This window comes from Chenopodium quinoa, unplaced genomic scaffold, assembly GCF_001683475.1.
Source record: "Chenopodium quinoa cultivar QQ74 unplaced genomic scaffold, ASM168347v1, whole genome shotgun sequence".
NCBI lineage: Eukaryota > Viridiplantae > Streptophyta > Magnoliopsida > Caryophyllales > Amaranthaceae > Chenopodium > Chenopodium quinoa.
The window spans coordinates 1,936,519-1,952,000 of record NW_018744718.1 but is presented as its reverse complement, the minus strand read 5'-3'; the positions used below and the strand labels follow the sequence as shown (position 1 = coordinate 1,952,000).

Sequence of the window (15,482 nt, the reverse complement as noted above, 5' to 3'; positions counted from 1 at the left end):
TCTATGAAAATAAAAGTTTCACAACTAAAAAAACTACGAAAGTAGTACCGAATTAAAAAAAAAAAAAAAAGCTGACTTATTTAAATGGAGTAGGAAAACGAAGCTGACGAAAATTTGAAATGGTTAGATGCAATTTTTATTCGTAAATGGTTATACAGATTTTGTTGAGCGTCTACAATATATGAAATTGGCCCGAATGATGTAATATGTTAAAACTGTTTTAGGGTAAGGTCACACGTGACACACATACTTGCTTGTTATCGTTTTTTATTTCATTATTGATACCAATTAGTATATTTGCCATTGATATAGCATCATGGGTTGATATTCAACCATTTGTCATAAAATTTGCCCACTAATAAAAAATCTAAGTTGGAACAAACAATATTAGAACACATTGGCATATCAATAAAGACAAATAAAAGCTATAAAACCACCTGATAAGTGGCCCTTAATTGCGTGGGAAAAAGACTTGAGCTTTTGTTCCGTTGTCTCCTTCGAACACCCTACCATTAAATGGAATCACTCCCAACATATGAACAAATTATTTGGGATGTTTTAGGGTTTCCATTTCATGTTACTTCATAGTTTTTAGCTACTAGATTATAATGTTCTGTCCTATTCATCATCCATACTCGCACGTTTATTCAAAATATTTATTTGAAGCAAATTGATTTTCATTGATTAATACTTATATATTTACAATATAAGTGATATTTCTATTATGAAATATAACGTTAAATAATGTGCAATTAACCACCAATTATCAATTTTAGAGCAAATTATATAAGAAAAACAATATATATGTTGATTTTTTTATATGAAACAATTATATATGTAATGCATCTTAAATCAACAAGTAAAATTGTTCGTGCGAAATTTGAATTGAATTTAATATTGAAAATTAATAGCACATTGGACAAATTGAATAATATGATACATTTGAAAATTGTGGATTAAATTACACACCTATAGTAAAATAATATCAAACATAAAAATTATGTTTGTATTTTTTTACAAAATTTATCGTTCGACTAAACCCGTTCTCGTTTTGGATCTGCGTTCATGAAATTCAAATCTCCAACATTCTTCACATTTAAACTATGTAACTAAAACTAAGGTTGGATCAACTAACATTGGAGAGTATTGATTAAGGTTAGACGGTAAATCCAAGTCAAATTTGAACCCATTGTCAAATATATGTGATATATGTGAATATATCTTTTGGTTATGTGAATATATTTTTTTATTCCTAATGTTTTGTACATTAGATAAGCATAGTGAGTGTTTGGTGGTAAAGTAGTGGTTAGGGTAGCTTTTAGTGGTGGAGGTAGATTTAATGAAAAGTTAGATAAATTAGCTTTTGAAATTAGAGGTAGCTTTTAAGGTGGCTGTTGAAAATTTAATCTATAATTTTAAAAATAAAATATTGATTTTTATATGTAACAGCTAGTCAACCGCTACTTTACCGAACACGCATATCTAAATTATTTATCTTCACAACTAATAGCTTATTGACAGCTAGCAGTTACCTACACATCTAACAACTACCTCCACAGCTACAGCTACCTTCACAACTATATTTTGCCGAACACGCCCATAGTTTATGTTCCTTAGAATTAGGCGTTGAATATAATATTGTACTCCTTAGTTTTAGTCTAACAGCATATTGTATTATATATATATATATATATATATTCACGGAAAGTCAATAGCAATCCTTTGAGGAATTATTTCTATTACCTATGTTGATTTTAAGGTCATGATTTTGTATTTAAAAAGTAGGCTAAATATTTGTTTACACACGAGATTTATCCAATTTGCAAATAACATTTATGATAATTTATAGCATTATAACACGTTTTAATCATCTACAAATTGCAAAATATATTTATTGCATATGTTTGATACCTAAATTGTAAATAAAAAGATTAGAAAAAAATGGAAGAGTATTTAATATTTTTTTCTAGGAACTATTGCTAAAAATAATACAACCTTTGGCCCATTCTTTTTTAATAATACAACCTTTGGATTATTTTGTAATAATACAACCTTTAGGGGGTGTTCATTTTAAACAAGATAAAATCAAATTTTCGGTGGACATTGAGGTTAAGAAAGGGGACGGGTGAGTTTTCATGGTGGGGATGAGGAAGGATGGAATATCCCCTCCCCTTCTCCTACCTCAAAACTCACCGAAAATTCGATTTTATCTTGCTTAAAATGAATACCCCCTTAAGGTTGTATTATTACAAAATAATCAAAAGGTTGCATTATTAAAAAAGAATGGGACAAAGGTTGTATTATTTTTAGCAATTTTTCCTTTTTTCTATTTATTATATAGTTTTTATATTCAATTGGTCTTGTATGGACCCGGTCTACAATAAATTATTGTAGACTGATTAGGTTGTCGGACACCTGTCAAAAATAAATTCCTAACAAAACCAACTAACAATGTAGTAGGGTAAGTAGGATCGAATCCACAAAGAGATGGTTATTTAATCTAACTTCTAAGGTATGAAGAAACTCAACTATGTCACGAAATTGAGATAGAAAAATAGTCTAAATTAAAAGAGGGATAAAATAATTAATAAAAAGACCTAGGGTTATGGTTTTCCATGTTTATAGTTCTAAATCTATCAAATATCAATAACAATTCAATCAATCAATTATCTAGAGCAATTGCTAAGCCTACGGTCGGGTCTTAACGCTCTCAATTCAACATATGCAGTACGGTCGCTAACATAATCAGAATTGCTAATTGTAGGGAAGCCTCTAAAAGTAAGATCTTTCGATTCAAACTCTTATTAACATGAATTAATCAAACAATTGATCAGGTTGCAAGATTAACAATAAAACTCTATCAATTAGAGAAATTAATAATCAAAATATTAAAAACATCAATCAAGATTCATAATATAAATATGGATTCCCAAACCCTAGAAATAAACTACTCAAACATGGAAGAAATAATTAAAACTAGATCTAAGGAATAAAACATAATTAAAAATAAGAGATAGAAATAAAATACCTCAATGAATTGAAATAATAAACTCAAGAATCATCCATGGAGATGCCATGAGAAACTAGGGTTCAAAAGAGAAAACTAAAAAGAACGTAAAATAATAGAAGATATAAAAGGCATAAGGGAAAATAATAATCCCTTGAGTATTTATAAACTTCCTAAATTCTAATCTAAAAATAATTAAAGAAAAGAAATAAGAAAATAATATATACATAAGTTGCAATATTATTGGATGATAAAGGATGACGTGGCACGAAGACTAAGTACGATGTGGGACGACGAAGCTACTCAAGGCTTCGAGGGCTGCTCGACCAGACCTGCGGGCGCAGGCCTAGCCGCGGCCTGGCAGTAGCATCAGGTGGCCTCGATTGGGCGCGGGGCAGAGGCGCAGCCAGCCCTGCGGTGTTACACCTCGTCGCTGATTGCATTTCTCAGCTTGAAATGGCCATATCTTCTGTTCTAGGAAGCTTCTTTGGTTATGTGACCTATCATTGGAAAGCTCTTCAAGTCTAGTTTACAACGCAATTTGAATCGCTTCAATCCAATCTTTAGAACTCAAGTTATGATCAAAAGAGTGATCAAAGGTCTGTTTTGCCACTTTACAAACCTTCGTTTTTCTTCTATTCTAACTCAAATTCATTTCCGTAAAGTACATAAAGACCCTTGTGAATGCTATATTCATGTCTCATGCACATATTAATCAAAATCAACATCCACAAACATGGGATCTCCAATTAATAAACTCAATTCATCGGCTTCCATCCAAATATCATCCGAATCAACTCCAAACACTACGAAAGCGTCCAAATGTCTATCAAATCACCTGAATCATTAAGAAAAACACAAACGGAACGTAATAGAGTACAAAACAAATAACTTATGTATTTACGACCTAAAAAGCGACTAAAAGACCTAAAAAGCAACTATAAACTTAGCATAAACGTGCCTATAAATCCTATATAAATGTGATTCATCATAGACCCAAAATTTGACACTTTCAAATAATATAATCACATTTTGGATGATATAATCACTTTTTTAGATGATATAATTATATTTTTGTGAGTCATATTTTGAATTATATAATTTCATATTAAACCATTTAATGAGATTATATAATTATCTTTAGGATGATAAAATTTAAAAATCATGTTTTGAAATGATGTAATTTACTATTTGATACTTTTTATAATGATAAATTTACTTTTTGAGTTATACATTTACATAACAGTTTCAAAATGATATAATCACTTTTGTAGTAATATAATCACATCTCGTATGATATAATCACATTCGTATGGTATACAAGAAGGTTGGGTCTACAATAAATTATTGTAGACCGAGTCTATTCTAGTCTTTGTATTTATTGAAATCGGTCAACAGTTTAATCAAACTTCAATGAAACAGTAAAATTGCTCCAATAGCTTCTTCATTCATTGAATCAAATTGAAAATTCTTACAATGGAGTTTCTTACAGAAGAAGATATTTTGAGGAAAAACTTTCAATAGAAAAATAGAGAGGAAAAATAAGAGAAGAATTGATCACACGAAAGTTGTGATTCATTATATTGACTTTTTGACTATAATATGACTATATTTATTCTGTTATTACAAGCAGCTGAAAAACAAAACTAATAACAAATTTGTTGCCACGTCATCCCGTGATTTCAGGAAGTTAGTTATAACTAACTTTCATCCAGATTCCTCCAGAAGCTTCTCATCATCAAAATCCTGAAGTGTTGATTTGATGATTGCTGCTAATGTTGCTCATGTAAGTTGCTGACTGTTCTGCTAAGCTGTAAGTTGTTGACTGTTCTGCTGAGTTGTGCTGAAAGCAGAGCTGGAAGCAGGACAATCCCCAATACCCCCCCTCAAGCTAGAGGATGATTGAGTATCAATCAGACCTAGCTTAGAACAAAGATCAAAATGCTGGGGAGAGCAAAGAGATTTAGTAAAAATATCATCTAACTGATTGGTACTTGGCACAAAACTGAGTTGAATCAACCCTTCCAAGACTTTGTCCCTAGTGAAATGACAGCCCAGCTCAATATGTTTGGTGCGTTCATGGAAGACTGGATTCTTCCCAATATGAATCGCAACTTGATCATCACAGTTAAGCTTTACAAGCTTTAAGTTTAACACACCAAGTTCCTGCAACAACCTTACTAGCCATGTAATCTCAGAAGAAGCTGCTGCCATTGCTCTATACTCAGCCTCAGAAGAAGACTTAGAAACAGTGCCTTGTTTTTTAGATTTCCAAGAAATTGGGGAATTCCCAAGCAGCATAACATAGCCAGTTACTGATCTTCTAGAATTGGGACAGGAAGCCCAATCTGAATCAGAATAACCCTGTAAGGTTAACTGATCTGTAGCATACAACAAGATGCCTTGTCCTATTGTACCAGCAACATATCTTAATACATGATGAAGAGCTTGAAAATGAGGAACCCGAGGCTGCTGTAAGAATTGACTAAGAGTTTGCACAGCAAAGGACAAATTAGATCTAGTGTTTGTAAGGAAATTGAGTTTCCCAACCAAACATCTGTAAAATAAGGGATCAAGATAGAAATCACCAACATTAGTGAACAGCTTGAAATTTGGAGGGAGAGGTGTCTTAGCTTGCTTAGACAAATCCAAATTGCAATCTTGCAAAAGTTCCTTGGTGAACTTTCTTTGAGACAGGACAATCCCCTGATTGATATAACAAACTTCAATGCAAAGGAAGAAATGTAATTGCCCCAAGTTTTTGATGCTGAAGACCTTGTGTAAATGAGCCTTTAGATCCAAAATAGTGGTTGTATTAGAACCAGTTACTATTATGTCATCAACATACACAACAACAATTGTTATATCAATGTCAGTCTTGTGAATGAACAAGGAATAGTCATTCTTAGACTGAACAAAACCCTTTGCTAGCAACTCAGCATTCAAACTAGAAAACCACTACCTGGAAGCTTGTTTTAAACCATATAAGGATCTTCTCAATCTGCAAACAAGTGTGGATTTGGAACACCCTCAGGAACTCTCATATGTACTTCTTCAGAGAGATTACCATGCAGAAATGCATTATTTATGTCAAGCTGATGCAAATTCCACCCTTTACTTGCTGCAAGAGATAAAAGACATCTGACAGTTGCCATTTTAACAACTGGAGAAAATGTCTCTTCAAAATCGATGCCATACCTCTGTGTAAATCCTTTGGCAACTAATCTTGCCTTGAATCTCTCTACTGAACCATCTGCTTTCAATTTTACCTTGAACACCCACTTGCATCCTATGGCTTTCTTCTCTTTAGGAAGTTTCACAAGCTCCCAAGTTCCATTAGATACAAGAGCATTTATATCTTTCCTCATAGCTTCAACCCATCTCTCATCCTGTGAAGCTTCCAAATAGCTGCAGGGTTTCGAAATTTGACTAGCATGACAGACTAGAGCTCTGAAGGGTGATGGCATCTCATAAAATTTTACTATATTGCACCAATGCTGATCATTAATAGAAATACCAATATAATCTCTCATCCAAAAAGGAGATTTATGAGGTCTGCTAGATTGTCTAACAGATTTTGGGTTTGAAACAAGGTTAGTTTGGGAAATTTGAGGAGTTTGGGTATAAATGGGTGGTGGTGTGCTGGAATTTTGTGGAGTTTGGGTAGAAAATGATGGTGAGGTAATATTTTGTGGAGTTTGAGTGTTTTCCGTGTCAAATGAGATTGAATCTGAAGTGCTAGAAATACCAGTGTCTGATTCTAACACAAAAGGCTCAGGAATTTCTATGTTATCATCAAAAGTGAAAGGTGTATAGGCTGGAAGGAAAATAGGGAATTGTTGTGTAGGTTGTGTATGATGAAAAGGTAGGTGATTTTCATGAAACTTCACATCTCTGGAAATGATCACCTTTTTGTTATCAAGATCCCAGAGCTTATAAGCCTTTTGATCAGGGGGATATCCAATGAACACACAAGGAACAACCCTTGTATCAAACTTGCTCCTGCTAGATTTCAGTGTAGAAGCATAACAAAGATCGACAACCAAAAATTCTGAGATGATCAAGAATAGGCTTAGAACCCATTAATTTCTGATAAGGTGAGACAAAACCAGCATTACTCAGAGGCATTCTGTTAATGATATGAGTTGCACATAGGAGACATTCCCCCCCAAAAGAAACAGACACTTTAGATTGGAAGTAAAGAGCCCTTGCTGTTTCAAGTAAATGCCTATGTTTCCTCTCCACAACACCATTTTGCTGAGGTGTTTCTACACAACTCTTTTGATGTACAATGCCATGAGAATTATAGAAAACAAGCATTTCACCTTCACACAACTCTTTAGCATTATCAGATCTAATGCATTTAATGCTTGTATTGAACTGAGTTTGAACAAAAACAGCAAAGTTCTCAATTATTTTTACAGCATCACTTTTGTGTTTCATCAAATAAGTCCAGGTATGCCTTGTAAAATCATCAACTATGGTCAAGAACCAACTAAAACCATCATGAGTAGATGTTTTATAGGGACCCCAAGTATCTATGTGCAACAAATCAAAACTATGTGAAGTTTTAATGCAACTCTTAGGAAAAGATAATCTTGTTTGTCTAACTCTAGGACAAACTTGACATATGCAATCACTGCCAATTGTAGAAGAAAAGACATCATTAAAATGATGCAGCTTATTAAAAGGAATGTGTCCTAACCTCAAGTGCCACAATTTAGCCTCTTCTGAACTAGCTAAACAAACTGATCCCACCTTTGCTTCTGTCCTGGATCCTGCTGAATCTGCTACTGCATATAGACCTGATTCCAGTTTACCAAGAACTAGGGAAGTATTCTTGGTTTGATCCTGAAGGATGCATGTATCATGAGTGAATTTAATATCACAACCAAGATCTTTGCAAAGTTTGTGTGTGGAAATCAAATTGAACTGGAAACCAGGAACATGTAAGACATTCTTAAGTTCAATCCCATTCTAGAATTTCAAATTCCCAATATGCTCAATGCTGACTTGTTTACCATTAGCAACAGTTATTGTATTAGGAATCTTAGTATATTGACATAAGAATCAAATAAATCCAATGCAGAACACATATGGTATGTTTCTCCACTGTCAATAATCCACTTGCTATTAAAACAGGACATAAGACAAGTACCTGCCACATATGCTGAAGGACTTGCAGCATGCACTTGTCCTGTTCCTGCTGAACTGCTCTCCAATCCTGAAGCAAGAGAATGTTGATTGCTATCTTGATGCATATACTCCAAGAACTGATTATACTGTCCCATAGAAATATGAGCCGGCTCATTATCTTCAGTATCAGCTATACTATCATCTCCATAAACTCTATCTACTATTTTCTTGCCCTTAAACTTGTTCTGGCCAAAATTAGGTGGATACCCAATGATCTTGAAGCATCTGTCCTTAGTATGACCTGCCATTTTGCAGTGATCACAAAACAATCATGAAATTTTCCTGTAATTAGGAACAAAATTGCCCCTGGGAAACTGCTGTCCCTGCTGAAACCTTGAAGGTCCAGAATAATGCTGCATATTTCTCTTTTGCTCAGATGCTACAAATGCCATGGATTGACCAGTACCAGAATCAATCATGCTGACCTGCCTTTGCTTCTCTTCTTGCATCAAAAGTCTATAAGCCATAGACACATTTGGCAAAGGCTGCATCATCAAGATATTAGTCCTTACACCAGCATACTTCTCATCAAGCTTCATTAAAAGCCGAATTAATCTTTCTTCTTGCTACCGTTGAATGATTTTCTGAGAAATACCACAAGTACAACCAGTACATGAGCAAACTGGAATAGGATTAACACCATTAATCTCATCCCAAATTGCTTTAATTTTGGTGAAAAATTCTGCTATAGGAGTTGAACCTTGAGAAAGATCATGTAAATTCTGCTGTAGATTATACAATTGAGGACTAGAACTTTGAGAATATCTATCCTCCAAGTCCTTCCAGATTTCTCTTGCAGAAGTAAAATACAGTACACTCCGAGCTATATTATGATCGATTGAATGCAAAATATAGCTAGTAATCATAGCATTGCATCTATCCCATGCATGGATCTCAGATCCAGAAATAGGTCTAGATAGACTTCCATCAACAAAACACAATTTGTTTTTAGCAGACAAAGCAATAGTCATACCCAGTTTCCATTCATTATAACAATTTCCAGCAAATTTCTCAGTAACAAGTGAATTAGTAGGATTTTCAGAAGGATGAATGAAATATACACTCGAAGGATCACTAGTCAAAACAACAGGTGTTCCAGCAGCCATGATTCCAGAAAGAAGATGAGGAACAAGCAACAATTTCCAAAAAAAAAAAAATAGGTATACTCAAGAATCTCAACAATCAATAGATTTCCAGAAATATAAACAGCAACAACAATCAAAAGAAACTTCAAGCAGCAAGAAAACCTCAATCAAATCAAAGAAACTTAATCAATCAACGAATCAAATGAATAGCAGATTCAAACCTGCTCTGATACCATATTGAAATCAATCAACAGTTTAATCAAACTTCAATGAAATAGTAAAATTGCTCCAATAGCTTCTTCATTCATTGAATCAAATTGAAAATTCTTACAATGGAGTTTCTTACAGAAGAAGATATTTTGAGGAAAAACTTTCAATAGAAAAATAGAGAAGAAAAATAAGAGAAGAATTGACCACACAAAAGTTGTGATTCATTACATTGACTTTTTAACTATAATAGGACTATATATAGTCTGTTATTACAAGAAGCTGAAAAACAAAACTAATAACAAATTCGTTGCCACGTCATCCCGTGATTTCAGGAAGTAAGTTATAACTAACTTTCATCCAGATTCCTCCAGAAGCTTCTCATCATCAAAATCCTGAAATACTGATTTGATGATTGCTGCTAATGCTGCTCCTGTAAGTTGCTGACTGTTCTACAGAGTTGTAAGTTGTTGACTGTTCTGCTGAGTTGTGCTGAAAGCAGAGCTGGAAGCAGGACAATCCCCAATAGTATTTTACATTATATATATTTTTATATTTTGTAAAATATGAACTATATCGCTTCTAAACTATTAAAATAGTAATGAATAGCTAATTTGTAAAATAGTGTTGAATGAATGAACTATATATACTCCACAATATATATTTATTGAAAGTCTTTAATAGGATTAGTAGTCCAATTTGAATAATAACTATCCTCTCAACAAAAAATAAAGTAACATGTACCAAATTATACAATAAAATTTTGAAAGTATCGGTCTAACAATCATGAACATTTTTTACCGTTATATATTGAGTCGAGAAGAAAGCAAAAGAAAATGATTTATAATTCACATGAAATATATATATATATATATATATATATATATATATATATATATATATATATATATATATATATATATATATATATATATATATATATATATATATATATATATATATATATATATAATACCTTAGAGCAAGAGACCAAGAGGTAAAGGTTTTTTTATTATTATTATTTTTTTAAGACATCGACATAAATTTAATTGTGATAAAATTTTAATTAATAATTTGGTGTTCATACATGTTTTTTTTAATACATTTTTACAAAGAAAATACTATAGTGTTCAAATTTCTTAAACACACACACAAAAAATATATATATATATATATATTTTCATAATTATTACAAAATAGATAAATGAAATTAAAAAATAGATAAATGATTTATAATTAATTTAGTATTTAAAATAATCAAAATCAACCTATAAAAATTAGTATAATGGTAGGTTGACTACCATAAAATTATCCATTATTTTTTTTAAAACAGGGAGACAGTAGTTTGTCCTCGACTTTTAATTAGTTGAAAATTTCGTTTTAAAAGTACATTTGTATCTATGTTTTAAGAAAATTAAACAAATATTGTGTTTTGTTAGCGTGCTATATACATAATCCTTATCACACTGAACCAATTTGAACAAGTTTTAAGCTTTATTTAAATTGTCTTAATTACGAATTGAATTGAAACTCTCTTCTTTCGTATCTAGATTATACCGAATATCTAAACATCTCTCAAGCTAAATAATGTACTCGTTCAAGAAATCGGATCACCTCAGCTCGATCTATTTAATTAATAACCACACAATATAAAGTCACATAATATAAAAATCAATTGTAGTACGTACAATTATAAGAAATAACTATGCTTATTAATTTACATGAACATTTTACATCTTAAAAGCTAAAAAATAAAAATCTTCAAATCAAGTATATATAGTTATATACCAATCAAAAGAAACGTAATAATGCCATTTTCTTAGCCTTTTTGTTTCTTATATGATTTTTATCATTTCTCTTTTGGGTTACAAAAGGCTAAATTGGAGACATACTCCTTACTCTCTCACTCTCCTCCGTTCATGGCGATTCAACCTATATATCATCATTACAAATGACAAAATAAGATTTGCACCAAAATATAAATGCCAAAAAAGATTTTATATTTAATTTTTTTTTTTCTAAAAAAATAGAAGGTGGTAAAACTTGCCACAAATTCCGCATTGCAAAGCCCACGTAAATAAACAAAGAACCATAAAATATGGTGACATGATGGATTAAATTATGGTTATTATTTGCTTTTGTTTTTTTTTCTTTCTTTTCTTTATATTTTTTGTGATGAAAATTTTTGCTATTGCATGATGCTACTTATGGAAGATTCTACACCAAGATAAAAGCCACAAAAATATCCGTACGTACAACAATGGCAAAATTGATGATAAGTTTGCCATGCAAACTAACGTGAAGATGCTTTCTAATTTCTACTTTTTTTGGTTTTATCTTTTAACTTTCTTCAACCATAAACTTTTTGTGTTGCTACATTGCTTTGTTTTTATGGCTTATTTTTACCTATATATCTATCAACTTTTATTTCCTTTGTAGAGTGATTATATATGATCCATAAACAAATTAATAAATGAAAAATAATACAAACAATAATATATACTAACTCTATTTCTGAAAATTCTTTACATTTTTCGTTTCTCTCCATCTCTTAATTTTTTTATCCCATAATATGTAAGTGGTGCATCTTTTCACTCATGTCCTTTTACTTTAAACGTGCAATTATTTTCGTACCCTATATTATACCATATAAGTAACCACATTAGAATTATCTCTTTAATTAACTTATAATTTGTTAGTAAACGTAAATGTTAAGTAATTTCATAATAAGATGTTTTTTGGGTAGAAACAAGGTGTAAATCACTCCATTTTATAAATTAAAGATGAAGAAAAAATGCAAATAAAAATATGCCTTCTTAGGAAAGGATGTTCTAGAAGAATATAGTGCATTATAGATTTATAAATTTGACCTTACATTGTACAAAGTATATGTTTATGTATTAATTTATAATGACATCACATCATGTATCAATCATCAAACTAATTAGCAATTTTTGCTGAAAATGGAAACAAAATTTGTGACTATTGAAAATTTGTAGTTAAGCTAGTTAGCTAAGTAGGCACGATTGAAACATTGAATAGGTAGGCAAATGGGCATATAAATTATGAAGTATTCTCATGCAAAATTAGTATATAGGACCACGAGGGTTTCACATGCACCGGGGACCAAAAATTGACCGTAAACTTCTCAACCCGAACCACCCATTTTATATCTCAATCAATGGTCATCATATATGACACGTTCAAATTACTATATCCCCATTTATAGACTCTTGTTTTTCACTATTTTCTCTTTTAATTTGTGGTAGAATCCCGTTTATATTAGCTGATAGGTTTTGACTTTGACACTATTACATAACAATAATGATTTTTGTGATTAATATTATGAAAAAAAAAAAAAAAATTTAAATGAAGAAAGTCGTTTTTCAGTTTCGTGCTGGAGTACAATTGATCGAATTGTGAAATGTTAGAGTAATCGTGCTAATAAACAAAATATATCCAAAGCATAATTAAAGAATGAGTAATAGACATTAAAAGTTGAGGATTTGGAAAGTTGTAGTAGGTGTATCAAAACTTCCAATCGGGAATTTTAATAGCTCGGGGTTTGTTTAATTCAACTGATTTTCATTAATTTGCACAAAATTATACTTTGTAGGGCTTGTTCTCATACGTTGAAATTCATTTCAATTCAGTTTAGTTTAGTTTAGTTCAGCTCAGTTCAGTTCAGCTCAGCTCCTAATTTCATTCTCTTATAAAATATTCATTTCAATTCAGTTCAGTTCAGTTCAGTTCAATTTAATTTAGCTCAGTTCAGTCAATGAGAACAGGCCCGTACTATTCTGAACTTGACTGAACTTACATGATGAACTTATTAGAACCTCGCCTACTTAGGTAATAATTGAATTAACAAATCTTATCAACCTATAGTAGATCTTATCTTAATTATTTCAACTTATTAATTAGTTCTTATCTGAACACATTTTCTCAAAATAAGTAAAAATAAAACCCTGAATATAAAATTCTACTTCAGATTTACCACTTATCTAAACTTAGTTTAGTTTTAAATTGATCACGAGTATCCTTTATATATTATCTGAACTTATTTTTCATATACATATCTTTTTGAATTTATTTTTTGTTGAAGAATAGACCTCTTAAATATCACTACATGTAAGTGTCTCACATTGGTTCAAAAAGAGAGAGTTGATCACTTTATAAGGCTAAGGGGCTATTTGCTTATATGGTTCTGGAATACAACCTCATTTGGTTTGCGGGTGCAGCCCAAACCCGTATTTAATCTGGTATCAAAGCTAGACCCACAATGTGGGACCCTAAATGGCTAAAGTTTACTAGGCCAAGAGCAGGTCCATGTGAGGCGGAGTGAAGAAGCACTCTAGCTCGAAAAATCACAAGAGACAAAGTGAAAAAGGAACCTTACATGTGAAGGGGAGTGTTGAAGAATAGGCCTCTTTAAGTCTCAAGTATCACCACATGTAAGTGTCACAAACTCTTAGCCCACATTGATTGAAGAAGAGAGATTTTATCACTTTATAAGGCTAAGGCCTAAGGGGCTTGGTGCCGGCTTACTGCTCCTGTTGTCATATGATTTTGGACTTGAACCTTCTTTGAACTTGTGAAGTGGACTCTCTCTTGGTTCGCGGATGCGTACAGCCTAGACCTGTATTTAACATTTTTAGTTATTATCCCGTAATTTGAACTTTAACAAATAAACATACAAGCGAAAATCATATAGACCAACCATAACCACAATTTTAATATCTTAGCCAAGCAATGAGTACCGGCCACAATTACTAATATTGGGTCAGACCAAATATATTGTAGGGTCTTCTAACTTAACCCCAAACTAACAAACTTAAAATGACCTAGTGATTACAAAGAGGACGATAAAGGAACAAAACAAATTTTAGAGGGCTAGCAAGATCTTATGCATGGGATTTTATTGTCATATTGTTCTTAATATGGTCTATATGGATGCTTCTTAATCTTATGGGGCATCAATACATCATATTGTTGTCTTTTTTATTAATTACTTATTTACAAGTATGTTATTTTATTTTTTTGTATTAGAAAAAAAAAAAAATCGATCAAAAATATAAATCCAAGGGGGGAGACCGGAGAATCATGGGTTATATCACGTGCAACCATATTGTAGGGTCAAATTATTTGTATTTCTAATTTCTATGCCATGTCTACTCAACGGGAACATATGTTCGGTAGGAAAGAGGCATTTTACAAGAATATTACTCCGTTTCATAATTAAAATGGGAATTTCATTATTTGTAGTCAATTTATTAGTAATTAGTAATTAGATATAATAGATGCTTAATCAAATTAATTGTTTCCGATGAACATATACCTTCAATCGGTTAGATGTTATCGGCTTATAGATTCTAATTTGGATATGATTAATTATTGCTTATGTAATGTTTGATATAACGATATATGACAATATATTCCTGTTCATGATTAGGAGCCTAGTTAACTCAATAGTATAAGTAGCTATAATATACAATTAGATATGATTGTAGATTGATAGTTACTTTGAAATGATACCAAATTAAGTGATGTATATCCCTAAACAAGACAATAATGACCTAATTAAGCGATAGTACTAGTTAATGTATATCTTTTACTTTAGAATTTTTAAACCTACATTGCATACAAATCTACTAAAGCATGGTTCCCTTCTAAAACTAATTAGTAACAAATAGTGGAGTAGTCTACTAAAGTACCAAGGCCCCGTTATTTTGACCTTCTGGACAGAGTAAAGCCGAGCACGCAGAGCAGAGCAGATCGAGCAGATTGTTGCAGAGCAAAGCATAGCAAGACTAGACTTCCACACACTGCGGAGCGAAGCAGAACAGAGCAAGATAGAGCAGAGCAGAGCAGCTCTAAAGAACAGGGCCCAAGTCTACCAAACTACGAAGTATATGTTAATCATCCTTCCTCTTATTCTTTAGGGTAGGCCATGAACTAGGGAAAGAAGTTTAAGCTATTCACTAATT

General features: G+C 31.9%; 3 protein-coding genes across 3 annotated transcripts; all 3 read right to left on the bottom strand.

Annotated features, from left to right (window-relative positions):
• Positions 1-4,813: 4,813 nt before the first annotated feature.
• On the bottom strand, positions 4,814-5,910 carry LOC110703104 (uncharacterized mitochondrial protein AtMg00810-like). Its single transcript, XM_021880860.1, has 2 exons — positions 5,898-5,910; positions 4,814-5,835 (listed from the first exon to the last, which is right to left on the bottom strand). Exons 1-2 carry the CDS (start codon positions 5,908-5,910, stop codon positions 4,814-4,816), a joined length of 1,035 nt encoding a protein of 344 aa, XP_021736552.1.
• A 65-nt stretch (positions 5,911-5,975) lies between these two features.
• On the bottom strand, positions 5,976-6,552 carry LOC110703318 (uncharacterized mitochondrial protein AtMg00820-like). Its single transcript, XM_021881102.1, has one exon. The coding sequence runs from the start codon at positions 6,538-6,540 to the stop codon at positions 6,004-6,006; it is 537 nt and encodes a 178-aa protein (XP_021736794.1). The 5' UTR covers positions 6,541-6,552; the 3' UTR covers positions 5,976-6,003.
• Positions 6,553-8,769: 2,217 nt separating this feature from the next.
• Positions 8,770-9,309, bottom strand: LOC110703103. Its single transcript, XM_021880859.1, has one exon. The coding sequence runs from the start codon at positions 9,307-9,309 to the stop codon at positions 8,770-8,772; it is 540 nt and encodes a 179-aa protein (XP_021736551.1).
• Between the last annotated feature and the right edge of the window lie 6,173 nt (positions 9,310-15,482).

Excerpts from the sequence above, each read along its gene's own strand:
- LOC110703103 (XM_021880859.1), bottom strand. The coding sequence starts at position 9,309 with ATGGCTGCTGGAACACCTGTTGTTTTGACTAGTGATCCTTCGAGTGTA.
- LOC110703318 (XM_021881102.1), bottom strand. The coding sequence starts at position 6,540 with ATGAGAGATTATATTGGTATTTCTATTAATGATCAGCATTGGTGCAAT.